Source organism: Pyrus communis, chromosome 2 (assembly GCF_963583255.1).
Source record: "Pyrus communis chromosome 2, drPyrComm1.1, whole genome shotgun sequence".
In the NCBI taxonomy this organism is placed as follows: Eukaryota; Viridiplantae; Streptophyta; class Magnoliopsida; order Rosales; family Rosaceae; genus Pyrus; species Pyrus communis.
Genome location: NC_084804.1, coordinates 22,575,136 through 22,589,621, shown reverse-complemented (window position 1 = coordinate 22,589,621; position 14,486 = coordinate 22,575,136). Strand labels below are relative to the sequence as shown.

Here is a 14,486-nt window from a genome sequence, read left to right as displayed (position 1 = left end):
TAAGACAAATAACTTTTCTTTATTCATGATTCAAAGTAGAATTAGATAGATAAAAATGTGTGATTGAATCTGAAAATGATTGCTTATATATCTCCGGGATGGAGAATCAAATCACTGGACAGTTCTATGAAAAAGATGATATGATGTAAGAATTACACCAACTCTGGGGTAAAAGATTTCTCATAGGCTTTAGGCTTGGTGTCAGAGTAAAGTGGTACTCCGATTATCGTAGTGAAAATGTCTATAAATACTAAGTTTAGGATGTGATGTTTTTTCGAATCAACATTACTTATGGGGGCTTCAATCTCTGCCCCAACCTATATGCTTACTCGTGTTTCACCTCAGTACTCCTTACTTTGAAGTTGGATTACTTTGAAAAGATTGACAGATTAAACTATATTATGCGATTAGGAAGCAAAGGATAAAAAGTTCAAAGTGTTTTACTATAACATGCTTAATGACTTGAATAAAATAAACTTAGTAGTATATTCCTAAGGCATCTAAGGCCTTCTAGGAATATAAAGGTGCATACCACCTGCATCTAGCTCTTTAGCTATGCATTTGGAACTCCGTCGAGGGGTTTATAATATGGTTCAGAATGTCGAAAGATCAAATCCTTGAAGAGAAAAGCAAGTAGGACTAGCCGGATTTGACTAGATTCAAATCAATTGGAAGTTCGAAGGATATTTCGTTACATATTCCGGAGAAGTTATTATGGGATGACTCATTCATGGTCTGTTGGTAACTATCCGTCCTCGAAGCAAGGGCAATTATGGAACCATGTTTTTTTGGCCCCATGACATGTGGCAAGGACAAAGATGCTCATAGTCTATAAAGCACAGTCCGGCAAGCTAAGCTTAGGCCTATTGAAGATATTACTTGTATCCCAAGTAAGGAAACCCTAATTCAAGTAAAATTAAGATATCCTAGGGATTAGGCAACATAATCAAGATTCTAGGATGATTGGGTATCTTATCCTAGATTTCCTCCTAGATAGCCTCTCGATTTGATGAAGATTACTTTCCATACAAGGACTCTCAAGATCCTTATAAATACTATAATCTCAGTATTTATTGAGGAGGGGGAATCATCTATCTCTCTCACTAGGAAATCTATCTTTCTCTATGCCTAACACAAGCTCATACGCCGCCATCTACGTGTAGACACATCCATGGAGAACTCATCTTCTTAATGCCTTGGCAAAAGGCTATTCGTCAAGGATGGTTCACACCATTATTTCTTAGAACTACACCAGTGGTTTAATTCTCCTTTGCAGCCCTATTCAGATTCAACCACACTCCTAATCAACCCCAATCTCCCCTCATCGTAGATCATGGATAACTACGACTAGTTCTCGCCTCTGACCGCGGATGTGCGCAAATTTGGTTCCAACACCCATCCTTTATAGATCTCTTGTCGAGGCTTATTCTTTGCCACTGCCTTGGTTGCTGATGGCAGCGGTTCTAGCAACGAATGGGTAGTTAGGGTTCTTAGGATTTGTTCTTTTATTTTGAGCCTACATCCTTGGAATGGGCCATTTATTTTGTTGTTTGGTTGATCCATATCTTTTGTTTGTGTTTAACTTCGTATTTGGACATTTTTATGTGCCTTTGTTATAATGAATTGGCAAAATTGTAGCAAAAGGTCATGCTCTATACCATGAGTTTAGTTTTCATCTTTGAACTCTACTAATATATAGTTTATCACATCCTCGAATTATGTCATTTGTTGCACTAGTAATCATTTTCATTAATTTCGTTAACTTTTTAGTTAATTGAGGGATAAAATAGAAATTTCATCCAAAAAATAAGAAATATATTTTTTAAAGAGAAAGGGTTGGCTCCTCAAGGATTGAGGAGGAACTCCTCCTTGAAATACGTTGTGATCTATTCATAAAATTTCACGTTTACAACCGGAACTCCCTAAGGATTGGCTAAACAATCTTAGTTTTAATTGACTTTTTGCAAAGATGATCTTTACATAGTGATTTATAATATGAACGTTTATAATCCTAGGCACAAAATTTTGTGAATATGTCATGAAGTATTTTGAGGAGGCACTCCTCCTTAACTTTAAGGAGCCAAGCTTTTACTTTTTTAAATAAATTAGATTTTTTTTTTTTTTTTTTTTGAATGAAAAGACCACTATACCTTAAATTTGGTGGAAAAGAAGACAGGTTTGACGGAAGGTCCACCTATGCAACGTAGAATTAAATTAAGGGACTTGAGAAACTAATATGATAATTCATGGACGAAAACTAAACTTAGGGTAAACTTCACGGACCTGTCTTACCACACACTCTAATGAATTAACATATCTATAAAAAATAAATAAATATTTACGTATGATTTCGTAAACATTTTACATATTCCCGTCCCAATTCGTTCTCCCCAGACATCGACTGGAACTCTTGTGCACTTCCACTATTTTGCCGTCGCACCCTCCTCTTCCCTTTTTCTCAATGGTGGCGATGAACTAAGAGGGAGGAGAGAGATCATGGTGGATTCTATTGAAGAAATCAGAAGCAAATCTCCAATGGTTGCGATTGGATTGGAGTCGGAGAGTTTCACGAAGCAGATTTAGAAATCAAACATGGGTATTTTTTTACTGAAGCTTTTATCAAGAGAGTTCGCAATGAAGCAACCCATTTGATGCAAACTTGTCAGAAGAATTCAAAGGCTTGATTGGGTATTTGAATGCTTCATTCCCTTTGCAGAGGGCATCAGTACATAAAAATGAGTTTGAAACTTTGTGTGAGAGAGAAGAGGCGGGCAAGGAAAACGATGATGGCACAGTATAATGTTTTTTTTTTAGTTTTTATTTTGTTAAAAGGAAAAACTGAATTTTAAAAATTGCAAAAAAAATTTGTTAGTCCATAGGTTAGTGTCACATCCCGGCCCAGGACGGATCACTTCCCGGGCCCGCTCCACCACCGTAGCACGATATTGTCCGTTTTGGGCTTATCATTCCCTCCGGTTTTGTTTTTGGGAACTCACGAGCAACTTCCCAGTGGGTCACCCATCATGGGATTGCTCTAGCCCCCTTCTCGCTTAACTTCGGAGTTCCTACGGAACCCGAAGCCAGTGAGCTCCCAAAAGGCCTCGTGCTAGGTAGGGATGGGAATATACATTTAAGGATCACTCCCCTGGGCGATGTGGGATGTCACAATCCACCCCCCTTAGGGGCCCGACGTCCTCGTCGGCACATTTCCGGCCAGGGATTGGCTCTGATACCAATTTGTCACATCCCGGCCCAGGGCGGATCACTTCCCGAGCCCGCTCCACCACCGTAGCAAGATATTGTCCGTTTTGGGCTTACCATTCCCTCACGGTTTTGTTTTTGGGAACTCACGAGCAACTTCCCAGTGGGTCACCCATCATGAGATTGCTCTAGCCCCCTTCTCGCTTAACTTCGGAGTTCCTACGGAACCCGAAGCCAGTGAGCTCCCAAAAGGCCTCGTGCTAGGTAGGGATGAGAATATACATTTAAGGATCACTCCCCTGGGCGATGTGGGATGTCACAGGTTAGTCTGGCACTGCACCAAACGCTTCATAGTTTTTATCAAGCTTAGTCCAATCCAAGCTAGTTCAGCTTAGTATCTGAAACTAATCCAATCCAAAATAGTCCGATACAATAAACGTACCTTAAAAGGGGTCCATCATCCTCGTATTGCAAAAGGGCCTGAACATAAGGACTTTGGCCACAACTCACATGTCATTTGCACCGGCGGAGCCACATTAAGGGCTACCCTAGGCTGTAGCCCAGGTAGCTTTTGGTAGAAAATAAAATTTTACATGTAGTTTTTATTGATTTTCAAATGTAGCCCACCATATATTTAGTTACTAATTCGAATTCTCTCGGTTTAATTATATAATACAGTTTACAAATCATCTCTTTTTCTCACATCTTTTTTCTTATCACTTCTTGTACATGTACAAGTTTGAATTTGTTTGAATAACGAAAATTCTTGGCTCACCTTGTGAAAATTTTCTTAAGTTAGCTGATATTGTGAAAAATTTTCTTTGTATATAAAGATTTAAATCTTTAAGCTAATCCATCCGGTAAAAAATTTCTATGTTGGTCATTTGAGAGCGATTTTCAAACATTATATAATTTTATATATATATATATCAAGTTTAATGAAGAGGCAGTGCCATTGTGAACGTTATCATGTTTTTTTTTAATCGCGTGTCCTCTGAGTTCTATTGACTATGACATAGTAATTGACACTGCATAATATTCAACAACCACTGCAAGCAAGCAAACTATATATTCGGGATTTTATGCCTACAAACTTCTAGCAGTGATGCAGTCTTAGCCGTCCTTTTTGATACCTTCTTATGTTCTAGAACAAGTTGTTAAAACCTGCACGCGTAGTGAAAATTGTGTTATTATTTTTTTAAAGAAAACTCATAATTAAGTCATATATATAATTAACTATATACTAGTACATACATATGCACGTCATGCGCATATACATCAACGTACGTACCTTCGAACAAACCTTAAAGAAAGTTTATCAACTAATTCAGATAAAGCCAAAACAAAGTTTTTCATTAGATATAGAGTTTTCTATATTTATTTGGACGGTTTGCATCAATAAATAATTCCACCAATCGCATATCAAAACGTAGGATGAAGCCCGATCTTAATGTCATTGTGAGATATCACGCAGATAATACCATGAGAAAAAAAAAAATTAAGCAGAAATTAACTAGTTCTTAATCTAGTCCTCATTCTTCTCTTCTTAATGTTGTAAGAGATTTCAAATTCTAATATTTCATCTTTCATTAATAAAAATTAAAAAAAAAAAATTAAAAAAGAGTGATTTTATTAACACCTCTTTTTTTTTTTTTTTTTTTTTTGGGAAATTCCAGCTCGCATGAAATTTTAGTATTAAATATTTTCTCTTGAGCACACCTCCATCCAAGATTCTCCTCACAAACATATTCTCACACTTAGAACAAAATAACCCTAACCACTAAAGACACAAATAATACACAAGTAAACGAAAAAAAAAACATTTATTTCTTTTATAAGTGATAAGATAATATATAATAAATTCATTTAAACTACTTAGAGAGAAATCGAACTTGGTGCATAGCTAGAACGCACTGCTCCACTAAGCCCAAGAGGTTCCACATGAGGTAATGGAAGAAAACAGTGTTACAAAGAAGTCTTAAATCCTTATTCCAATGGTCATATTGTTTCAAATCTGGGTATTTTTGGTAGACATGATCATTGAGGGAAAACCTAAAACATAGATAGCTCAGATCATTAAAATACAATATGGAGTGAGATCCACAAAAACATGTGTAAAAATTATGTAAAAAATGAGTGACACGTACGGATCCGTCCGCAATTTGTATTATGGTGAACGTTAATATATGAGGATTCTTTTCTTGCAAAGAACTCAAAATTCTGTTACAACCCTATATACAGGGGGAGCAAGGATTGTTTTCTATGGAATACCCATTCTTCTCCAATTTATATCTTCAAATTAGCAGCATGCATGAGTTTAACTAAACAAACTCTCATATGTCTGGTAGGAGATATTGTCAGGTACGAGATATTAGTCTAAAATATTCAATATATATGTTATTTATATTTTGTTAATGCTAATGATAAAGCAACTAGAATGTATCAAATACTGTAAACTGACACTGTTTCTAGTTACCTCTTTTCTTTTATTTATTGGCATCCATGTCGATGCTTGTGGCCCAGGGTTACCTTATGTGATGCTAGAATTATATGATAAAAGAAATTAATCTATCATCAACGTGAAGTGAAATATCTTAAAATTTAGAAAACTGAAGTTAGTTAAATCAACCCAAAAAATTAGTTTAATCAACCAAAACAAAAAAACAAAAGAAAAAACATAGTAAAGGAAAACCAACCCCACGCAGGACCAAAGAAAATTAGAATAATAAATGACACAGATGGGGAAGTATATTTATATTGAGGTTGGCGTCTATGACCAACCGCATCTATAGAGACTGATCAAAACTCTAGTCATTTAGTCAATCTTCCCCCACTATCCTCTCCTTCCCCTCTCCTTCCTCTCTCCCTCTTTGCTCTTTCTACCTCTAAACTCCTATATATCCATTCCTCTCTCACTATGCTCCAACCTTGTACAAAACAAGCTCAAGTTAATTAAACTCCAGCCATGGAGATGCACGTGGCTCTTCCAGTTCCTCCGGCGGACTTCAACTTCGACAGCAGCGCCTGCTCCTCCCCTTACATGACTGCTCCTTCTAGCCCCACCCGATTCGGCAAATACTACTTTAGCGCACCCACCAGTCCCACCCGGGCCTCGACCTTCTACAACCACTTTAATGACCTCTACATGGACACTAACCCTATACTTTCAGCCTCCACAATCCCCTTTGAGTGGGAAGAAAAACCCGGAATTCCGAAATCAAGAGGTAGCTTTAGTAATGATCAGAAGCATCATCATGAGGAGGATTTTGAGTTCGACTTTAGTGGTCAATTGGAAAAGACTTCTTTGCCGGCGGACGAGCTCTTCGATGGCGGCAAGATCAGGCCTCTAAAGCTGCCGCCTCGCTTACAAGTTGGGAGCAATGGAGGAGTACGTGATCAAGGTCCCTCTAGTTCTTCACCGAGGTCACCGTCGCCAAGAGCGTCAAGATTTTCCCAAGGAAGGAAACTAGTCAAAGAAGTTCTATCCCCGCGGCATCACAAAAAGGAACATCGTACTGATGATCGTTTCGCGGTCGCGATGGATGAGACGCGAAAGGATGAACACGAAAATCAAGAGGAAAGACGCGAGAGGGAAAGATCTGCTTCCATTCGTAATAGGGGAAGTAGATCTTTGTCTCCCTTGAGGGTGTCAGACATCATGTTCGACACCCAAGAAGACAACGAAATTTCTTCAACAACAATCAACTCTAATAAGGCCTCTACTTCAGCATACGCTTCATTTTTATCAGCGATCTCGTTCTCATCGAAAGGGAACAGAAAATGGAAATTGAAAGATTTATGGTTGTTTCGGAGTGCATCAGAAGGCCGAGCCACAACGGGCAAAGACCATTTGAGTAAGTATGCCATGTTGTCGCCCAAGATGAAGAGTAGTAGTGTTGCGCAGGACGTGAAGAACTCAAGTTTCCGGTCCACCGACAGCATGGGGTCGGTGAGCTCGAGGAGGAAAGGACCGGTTTCGCCGCACGAGTTGCATTATACGGCGAACCGGGCGGTTACGGAGGAGATGAGGAGGAAGACCTTCTTACCTTACAAGCATGGGCTCTTGGGTTGCTTGCGGTTCAACACTGGGTTGCACGAGGTTTCCAGAGGAGCATTTGTGTCTTTGACACGTGGTGGAGGATGCAGATAATAACTCAATCTGTGGCCGTAGATACTTTTTGTTTTTTATAATTTCATCGTTGTGGAATATAGATGTTTGAATTTTACCCATAAGGTTTGATCAACTTGATCTTGGGTTTTTTTTATTGTTCGATTATGGTGTTGTCTCTGTTAAAAAGAAAAAAAAAAAAAAAAAAATAGTAGTCCGTTCTAGTCATAGAGGCAACACTATAATCGAACAATAAAAAAAACCAAGATCCAATTGTATGAAACATGCATATGTATAGGTCCGTCGCATATATATATATATATATATATATATATATATATATATATATATATATATATTACTTACAAGAAACGTTTTGCGTTTGGCTAGGAACAATTATCAAAATAAAATTCGGCATTACATACCAGTTGACCTCAGAAAGCAACACAGCTTACATGATGTGGAGGTCGAGTACAAAGAGTTATTTACATTCTTCTGTTCCTTGAATATTAATGTGGGCATGGCAATTCGCTACTGAGCTCGGCCAAGCGAATACCTCTTAGTGGTGATGTGATGGAATGTTCTTCTGACTTTTGAATCAGGCAACCTCAGCCGAGGAAAAAACACTCTTGGCCTAGATTCTTAAACATGTCAACAATGCTATGTAGATCACTGTGAAGTTCTAAATCCTATACACCAGGTTCAACAGACTCAATTACATTGGTGAAAATATAGGTCTATTGAATATGTATGTGGCAAAGTTACTCAAAAGAGAAGGTTCTTAAACATGTCAACAATGCTATGTAGATCACTGTGAAGTTCTAAATCCTATACACCAGGTTCAGCAGACTCAATTACATTGGTGAAAATATAGGTCTGTCGAATATGTATGGGGCAAAGTTACTCAAAAGAGATGGGTGTATTTATGATAAAAGTGGTTTGGCCATCTAAATGCCGAACTTTGAATGTAACTTGGGAATATCTAATCATCCATAGAACACTTCACTTTGTCGAGAAAGCTAATTAAGTGACTTCCTTCGGCAATGGAATCAAAGAATCCTCGCTGGCAGAGATAAATAACAAGCAAAGGTTAAGAAACTGGTTGTTTAACCAAACTATCAAGACGCTTGAGCCAAATTGATTTTACAACTCCAGTGTTGCCTAACCAGATTAACACCTTCGCTGGTTGCCAACCCAAACCTATTCAATCATACTGAATTGGTGCCAGCAGTCAACCTAAATTTGTTTAACCAAACGGTATATGTGCTGACTAAGTGTTTTAAATATCAGTATCTATGGAAATATCAATAGATATATCGATATCGATATCGATTTCCTTCGATGGAAATGATGAAAATTTCTCTAAAATGTAGAAATTTAAAATGAAACTTTAGGGAATGTCAAATGTGGAGCCAAAAATAATCAAGAAAAATATGGAGGCGACACGTGGATTCTAGGATAGAAAAAGACAAAATTACCCTCAAGGCACATCGAAGTTCTACGCGCAAGTAGCTGACAATCATAGCTCAATCAAGGTCAAAAGTGATCAAAATAGATATTTATTCAAAACCTATTTCATCCATCCTCATCAAATCTCCCTCACAAGGTAACTCCCAAATTATTTCTCCTAAATTATATTAATTAGCTAATTAATTGTAAATTACACCCAAAAAACCACTAAAGTGGCCAGTTCCCATCTCTCCCAAAGGGGGCGGCCACACCCTTATAAATACCACCCCATTTTCTCCAAAAACCTAAGTTGAATCCTCTTGCAAAATTCTCTAAATTCTCCAAACACTTTTCCCTCAAAATTCTAACTTTGGCATCGGAGGTTCTTGGCCTTGACCTAAGGTGTTAATTATTTTATAGGTGCAATTTTGTCTAAGAAGAAGAAGGCGAAAATTTGCATCCACAAATTGGTGCTTTCATTGAAAGTTTGATTCACACGCTCGAAGAAGACTCTCACATTTAACGTTTCTAATTTCTCGTTCATTTGTAGATTTTTTGTACACTCTACTTCCTAGAATTTTTTTATAAAATTCTTTGAATACACGTAAAAGAAAAATACAATGACAAGAAATTTGGAAACCACAACGAAGGAAACTACATACGTTCAAAGATTCGGATCAAGTGATGGAGATTGCGATGTAGCCCTACCACGACGATCCACAAGGCTCAACGTGGTAGCAAGTTCAGCAACTTTGCCACCACGGAGCACCACCACCATGGAAGCCATGGGGACCACTGTGGCAGTGGGGAGTGGGCTAGCTCTATGGCAGCAGACCATGGCCTTATGCGCTGCCACTATAGCAACCTAAACCCAGGACCAAACCCAGGCCCAGGCGCTGGCAGCAGCTGAGCAAGTAGCCCAGCAGGCGGCCTAATTTGCAACCCACGATGCAGGGCAGCCGAAGCCTGGCACGCCTAGGCCCGTGCCGCACAGCAGCCAGCCCAAACCGTGCCTAGAAGGAAGCAGGCCCAGCGCCCACGCACACTGCACGTGGGGCAGCTCACGCCAGCTGTCTAAACAGCTTCTGCAGCCCAATTCGAAATCCAACCCACTTCCGTGTTCCAGCCCACTCCTGTGGTGTCCCAAGCCGGTCCAAGACCGGTTCAACCATCCCGGCTTCAAATTTCTAGGCCGACATTTGAGCCGGGGGCATTTTCGCAACTCAAATCTTGCGCCCAGAGTCTACCACACCTCCACTACTCAATGAGACGCATTTCATCCAAGCTTTTCCAATCCGAATGGCGAACAACACTTGTCTCAACAAGTCATAGAGTTGACAAGCGCCCTCGCATAGTAGACAACCTTGGTGAATCAACTCTTGCAACATATTAAGATGCAACGTGCCCCAGATGAGGTGTCCTAAAGTAAGACAAGGGTAGACGATGAACTGCTCCAGCAGCGTCCCCACAAGCAGCCACTTGACCAGTCATGAACCGAGCGTTCTGGCGGAGTACACTCTTGTAACGCTCCAAAATTTCTAATTCGGAAGCTAATTACTAAAGTAGGCTTGAAATTTATCATGGTTAATCAATGTACTATTAACCACCAAAAATTCAATTCGATCATATTATGGCTGCATTTAACATCCTGGTTAGACTGCCAACGTACTCTAAACAAAGGGATCAAGCCATTCGTAGTTCACCTTACGCTTGTAGAACAACATACTAAAATTTCATTAAGATTCAACAATCGAATCTCCACCAATCATAACATTCGAGTGGCGGTCGACATTTAAATTTACTAACTTGTAAATCCAATTCGGGAAGATCCATAGTTGGATTCCCGATCCGTAAGTTCCTAAATTCCTCAAATATTATGTACTATAATGTCTTAAAGTTTGGTGATGATCCAATGGTTGAATGATTGTCAATTATGAAAAATCGTACGATGGTACAATTATCCAAAAATTTTGAATATTCGAATCATCGTATCAAATTTCAACGAACAGAAACCCACATGCCGCCACACGCGGAGTCCAAAAACCATGAAAACAGATTCTCCCCCACGCGCTGCCACATGTGGAGTCCAAAATCCAAGACAACAGATTCTCCCCCAAGCGCTGGCACACGTGGTGGTTTCCGATGACCGGAAACCCACTTTTTCGTCTAACTCCAAATTCTACCAAAATTTACAAGAAGATAGAGCTTAACAAGAGAAACAAGTTTTATACCTGCCACCAAGTCCAAAAGTGGATGAAAGAGGATCAATTCCGCTAATAAAGCCGGCGGGTGCCTAAAGCTTCCCGGTGTTGATTCGTCACCCACGGTGGTCCAACGGGATCAAAGCTGGTCGGGATTTACTCCTAGGATGATGGGCTAAAAAACCTAAGTGGTGGCATCGGCCATCGTTTTGCCGATTCACCGGAAAAATGAAAAGGGTGGCTGGAGCACCATTGGATTTCATTGGTTTTTATGGCCTCACACCACCACATACGGTGGTTAATCAAGGTGGTTCTTGGTTGGATTTTGTAGAGGGGAGTGAGAGCTTCAAGATGGTGGTGGTGGCATCGAAAAAATCCACCAGAGTTGACAGGAATTGACCTCGGAAAATGGGAGGTCGCAAGAGGTTAAATGGGGGTTTTTCTGGACTTCCTGGGCCTCTGAACCCGGTTTCTATATATGGGGCCTTGCTAATTTTTGGCAGATAGACTTTGAAAACTTACTACTAATGGTGAGTCCACATGTCTAAAAGGTCTCACTACTTCCAAGGCTCGTAACTTCTCCGTTCTAACTCGGAATTAAGAATTGTTTTCGCCTACACGTTCGTAGGGTCGTCCTTTATTCAAAGATGCCAATAAATACGATAAAATATATGAGGATAAAGTACGTCCTCGTATAATTACATTAAGTCAACAAGGGACATTTTTGTCATTTCACTTTTCGATAAAAAATTTCAACATAAACTCTCGACTGGGCCTCGAGATAGCGTATACTCTCTTCTTAACGCGTGGAAGAGTGTGCACTCTCAGTTAGGCCCATGGATGAACATACACTCACGGTTGAGGCCACACTTCGATAATCAACATGACAAACCTTCCAGGTGAAGTGTTCATTCACGAAAAGGCCTGCAAAGAGCATCTTCCACCTCACATCGGAGTAGGCAGCACATCGGATGGAAAGAAGTAATCACTCAATCCAGCTCAAGTTTAACCAACAGCATGTGAGTTACCCACTCGATTGCTAGGAATATACCACATGCACCGTAGCCGCGACATAGACGAGCCGAACACATGGAAGAGCAGCCTAGACCAGCAAGTCTTGACCAGGGGCAGCCGAAAGCTCCGCAACCCCTAACAAAAGAAAATTCAGGAAAAAGTAGAGAGTCTCTTGATCGAGCGAATGCACGATTTCTAGAGCAACAAAGTTACTGATAAGGCGCTCTAATGAGACATGACCAACATAAGCGAGTCATCTTTCAATGACAAGATCAAGCAGATGGAACTATCTCACATAGATTGCTGAATACAAAGATTACTTCTATTCCGACAAAGGTAGTAGCTCAGCCTAATGGCACACCGGGGATAAACGAGTACCAGAAGGACACATCAGCCCAACTATTAAGAACCAGGGGCAGACCTTGCTCTCAACACTCTAGACGATTCAATACTGAAGCAGCACATCACCAGTAACCGAGCATCACGAACCTAGTGGTCCAATTGTTGTGCACAACCTGGCCCAAGTCAACCTCAGCTATGCGCTCACAGCTATGCCTATTTGCTCTATGGCTCTCGGCAGCCCTAGATCTGTTACCATGGCTCCTAATTATGCCTACTTGCGTCACAGTTCCCGGTAGCCCTAAATTTGTTACCATGGCTCCTAATTATGCTTACCTGCTCCATGGCTCCCGATAACCTTGATCTATAACCATGGCTCATAACCGTGCCGATCTTGCACCACGGTTCCCAGCTTTGCCGATCTCGTCCTGTGGCTCCTGATCGCGCCAGCCAAGCCCATGGTACTCTAAACTGAACGGTGAAGAAGCTTGCAACCCATTTAGATTCTCAGCTAATCACCAACCAAGCCTCAAAATGGCACATGATGAAACATCTAACGACGGCACAATACTTGAAGAAAGTTCGGAAGCAGCTCGATGCGCTTCCCACTTACCTTACGCGGGTTTCACATGTAGTTTAAAGTCTCAAGTAGATTGCCAAACAAGACCTCGTAGGCTAAGGATTATTTCAGTTATCTAGTAGTCCAGCTTTCCTCAGCTACACTCACGACAACGACTTCCATACTCTCCATTGCGAGAGGGTAAACTAATCCCCCAACACCCATTTAAGTAAGCTCTCCAGTGCGAGAGGATAAACTAATTGTTCTCCAATGTGAAAGGAGAAACTAATTCCCTCAACACCCATACAGGTCTACTCTTCAGTGTGAGAGGATAAACTAATTGCTCTTTAGTGCGAGAGGGTAAACTAATTCCCTGACACCCATACAGGCCTGCTTTCTAGTGCGAAAGGATAAACTAATTACTCTCCAGTGCGAGAGGGTAAACCAATTCCCCCGACATTTATATGGGTATGCTCTCCAGTGCGAGAGGATAAACTAATTTCTCTCCAGTGTGAGAGGGTAAACCAATTCCCCGACACCCATATGGGTCTACTCTCTAGTGCGAGAGGATAAACTAATTACTCTCCAATGCGAGAGGGTAAATTAATTACTCTCCAGTGCGATAGGGTAAACTAATTCTCCGACACCCATCTAGGTAAGCTCTCCATTACGAGAAGGCCACATAGCTTAAAAGATTGAATATTTGAAGACCAACTAAGCGATAAATGGTCAGGGAGCAGCAGCCACTTTACACCCAACAATTCGCTCATCCAACACTTCATCTTCTGTAGCTCCAATCTTGGCAACTCTGTCCTTGAATGCTGCATCTACGGCTGCTGAGAAATCAAACTCAAGAAGTTTCCTCATTTTTGGCAAGTAGCCCAAACATGGCAGCCCAAACCGTGGCCCATGCCACGCCACTTCCTCGACCCATGTCGAGCCAGTCCTTGGCTTCAGTCAAGTCAAGCAACACAAGCAAATGGCCCCTGCCACACCCTCCTTAGCCCTTGCCAAGCTGACTCCTGGCCTCTACCAGTCGACGTGCCGCACCACCCCGACGGCTGCCTTGTGGCACCAGCACCCAAGAAGAAGACAAGGAAAATTAAGTTTATCTTACATCGGTGCGGCGCAGAGAAGACAAAGAAATCAACGGAAGACGATTCTTTGCACAAGCAAGCAAAAAAGAGTGCTAGGGGAGGGGGACAAATATCCTCTAGCTTTCTCTCTTTCTTGTAGGGATAAATAATTGCCCTCCGAAGTTGATTTAATCCCCTACTTAAGGTAGGCCTAAATAGGCATTAGAGGCCATTTATTTCCCTTTCCAAGAAGAATCAAATTCCAAGTCCAAATGGAAATCTGCATCAAAGTTGAAGATCTCTACACCTGCTACCTTTTTCTGCGAGCAGCCTAACAGGTGTGGGGGCATTTGTGGAGCCTAAAATAATCAAGAAAAATATGGAGGCAACACGTGGATTCTAGGGTAGAAAAAGACAAAAATACCCTCAAGGCACACCGAAGCTTCTACGCGCAAGCAGTGGACAATTGAGGTCAAAAGTGATCAAAATAGGTATTTATTCAAAACCTATTTCATCCATCCTCATCAAATCTCCCTCAC

At 40.8% G+C, this 14,486-nt stretch overlaps 1 protein-coding gene across 1 annotated transcript; it reads left to right on the top strand.

The window, feature by feature from the left end:
- Positions 1-6,022: 6,022 nt before the first annotated feature.
- On the top strand, positions 6,023-7,652 carry LOC137726809 (uncharacterized). The gene has a single exon (XM_068465771.1). It carries the CDS (start codon positions 6,167-6,169, stop codon positions 7,349-7,351), a length of 1,185 nt encoding a protein of 394 aa, XP_068321872.1. The 5' UTR covers positions 6,023-6,166; the 3' UTR covers positions 7,352-7,652.
- Positions 7,653-14,486: the final 6,834 nt, after the last annotated feature.

Bases quoted from the DNA above. Each gene is read 5' to 3' on its own strand.
- LOC137726809 (XM_068465771.1), top strand. From the start codon at position 6,167: ATGGAGATGCACGTGGCTCTTCCAGTTCCTCCGGCGGACTTCAACTTC.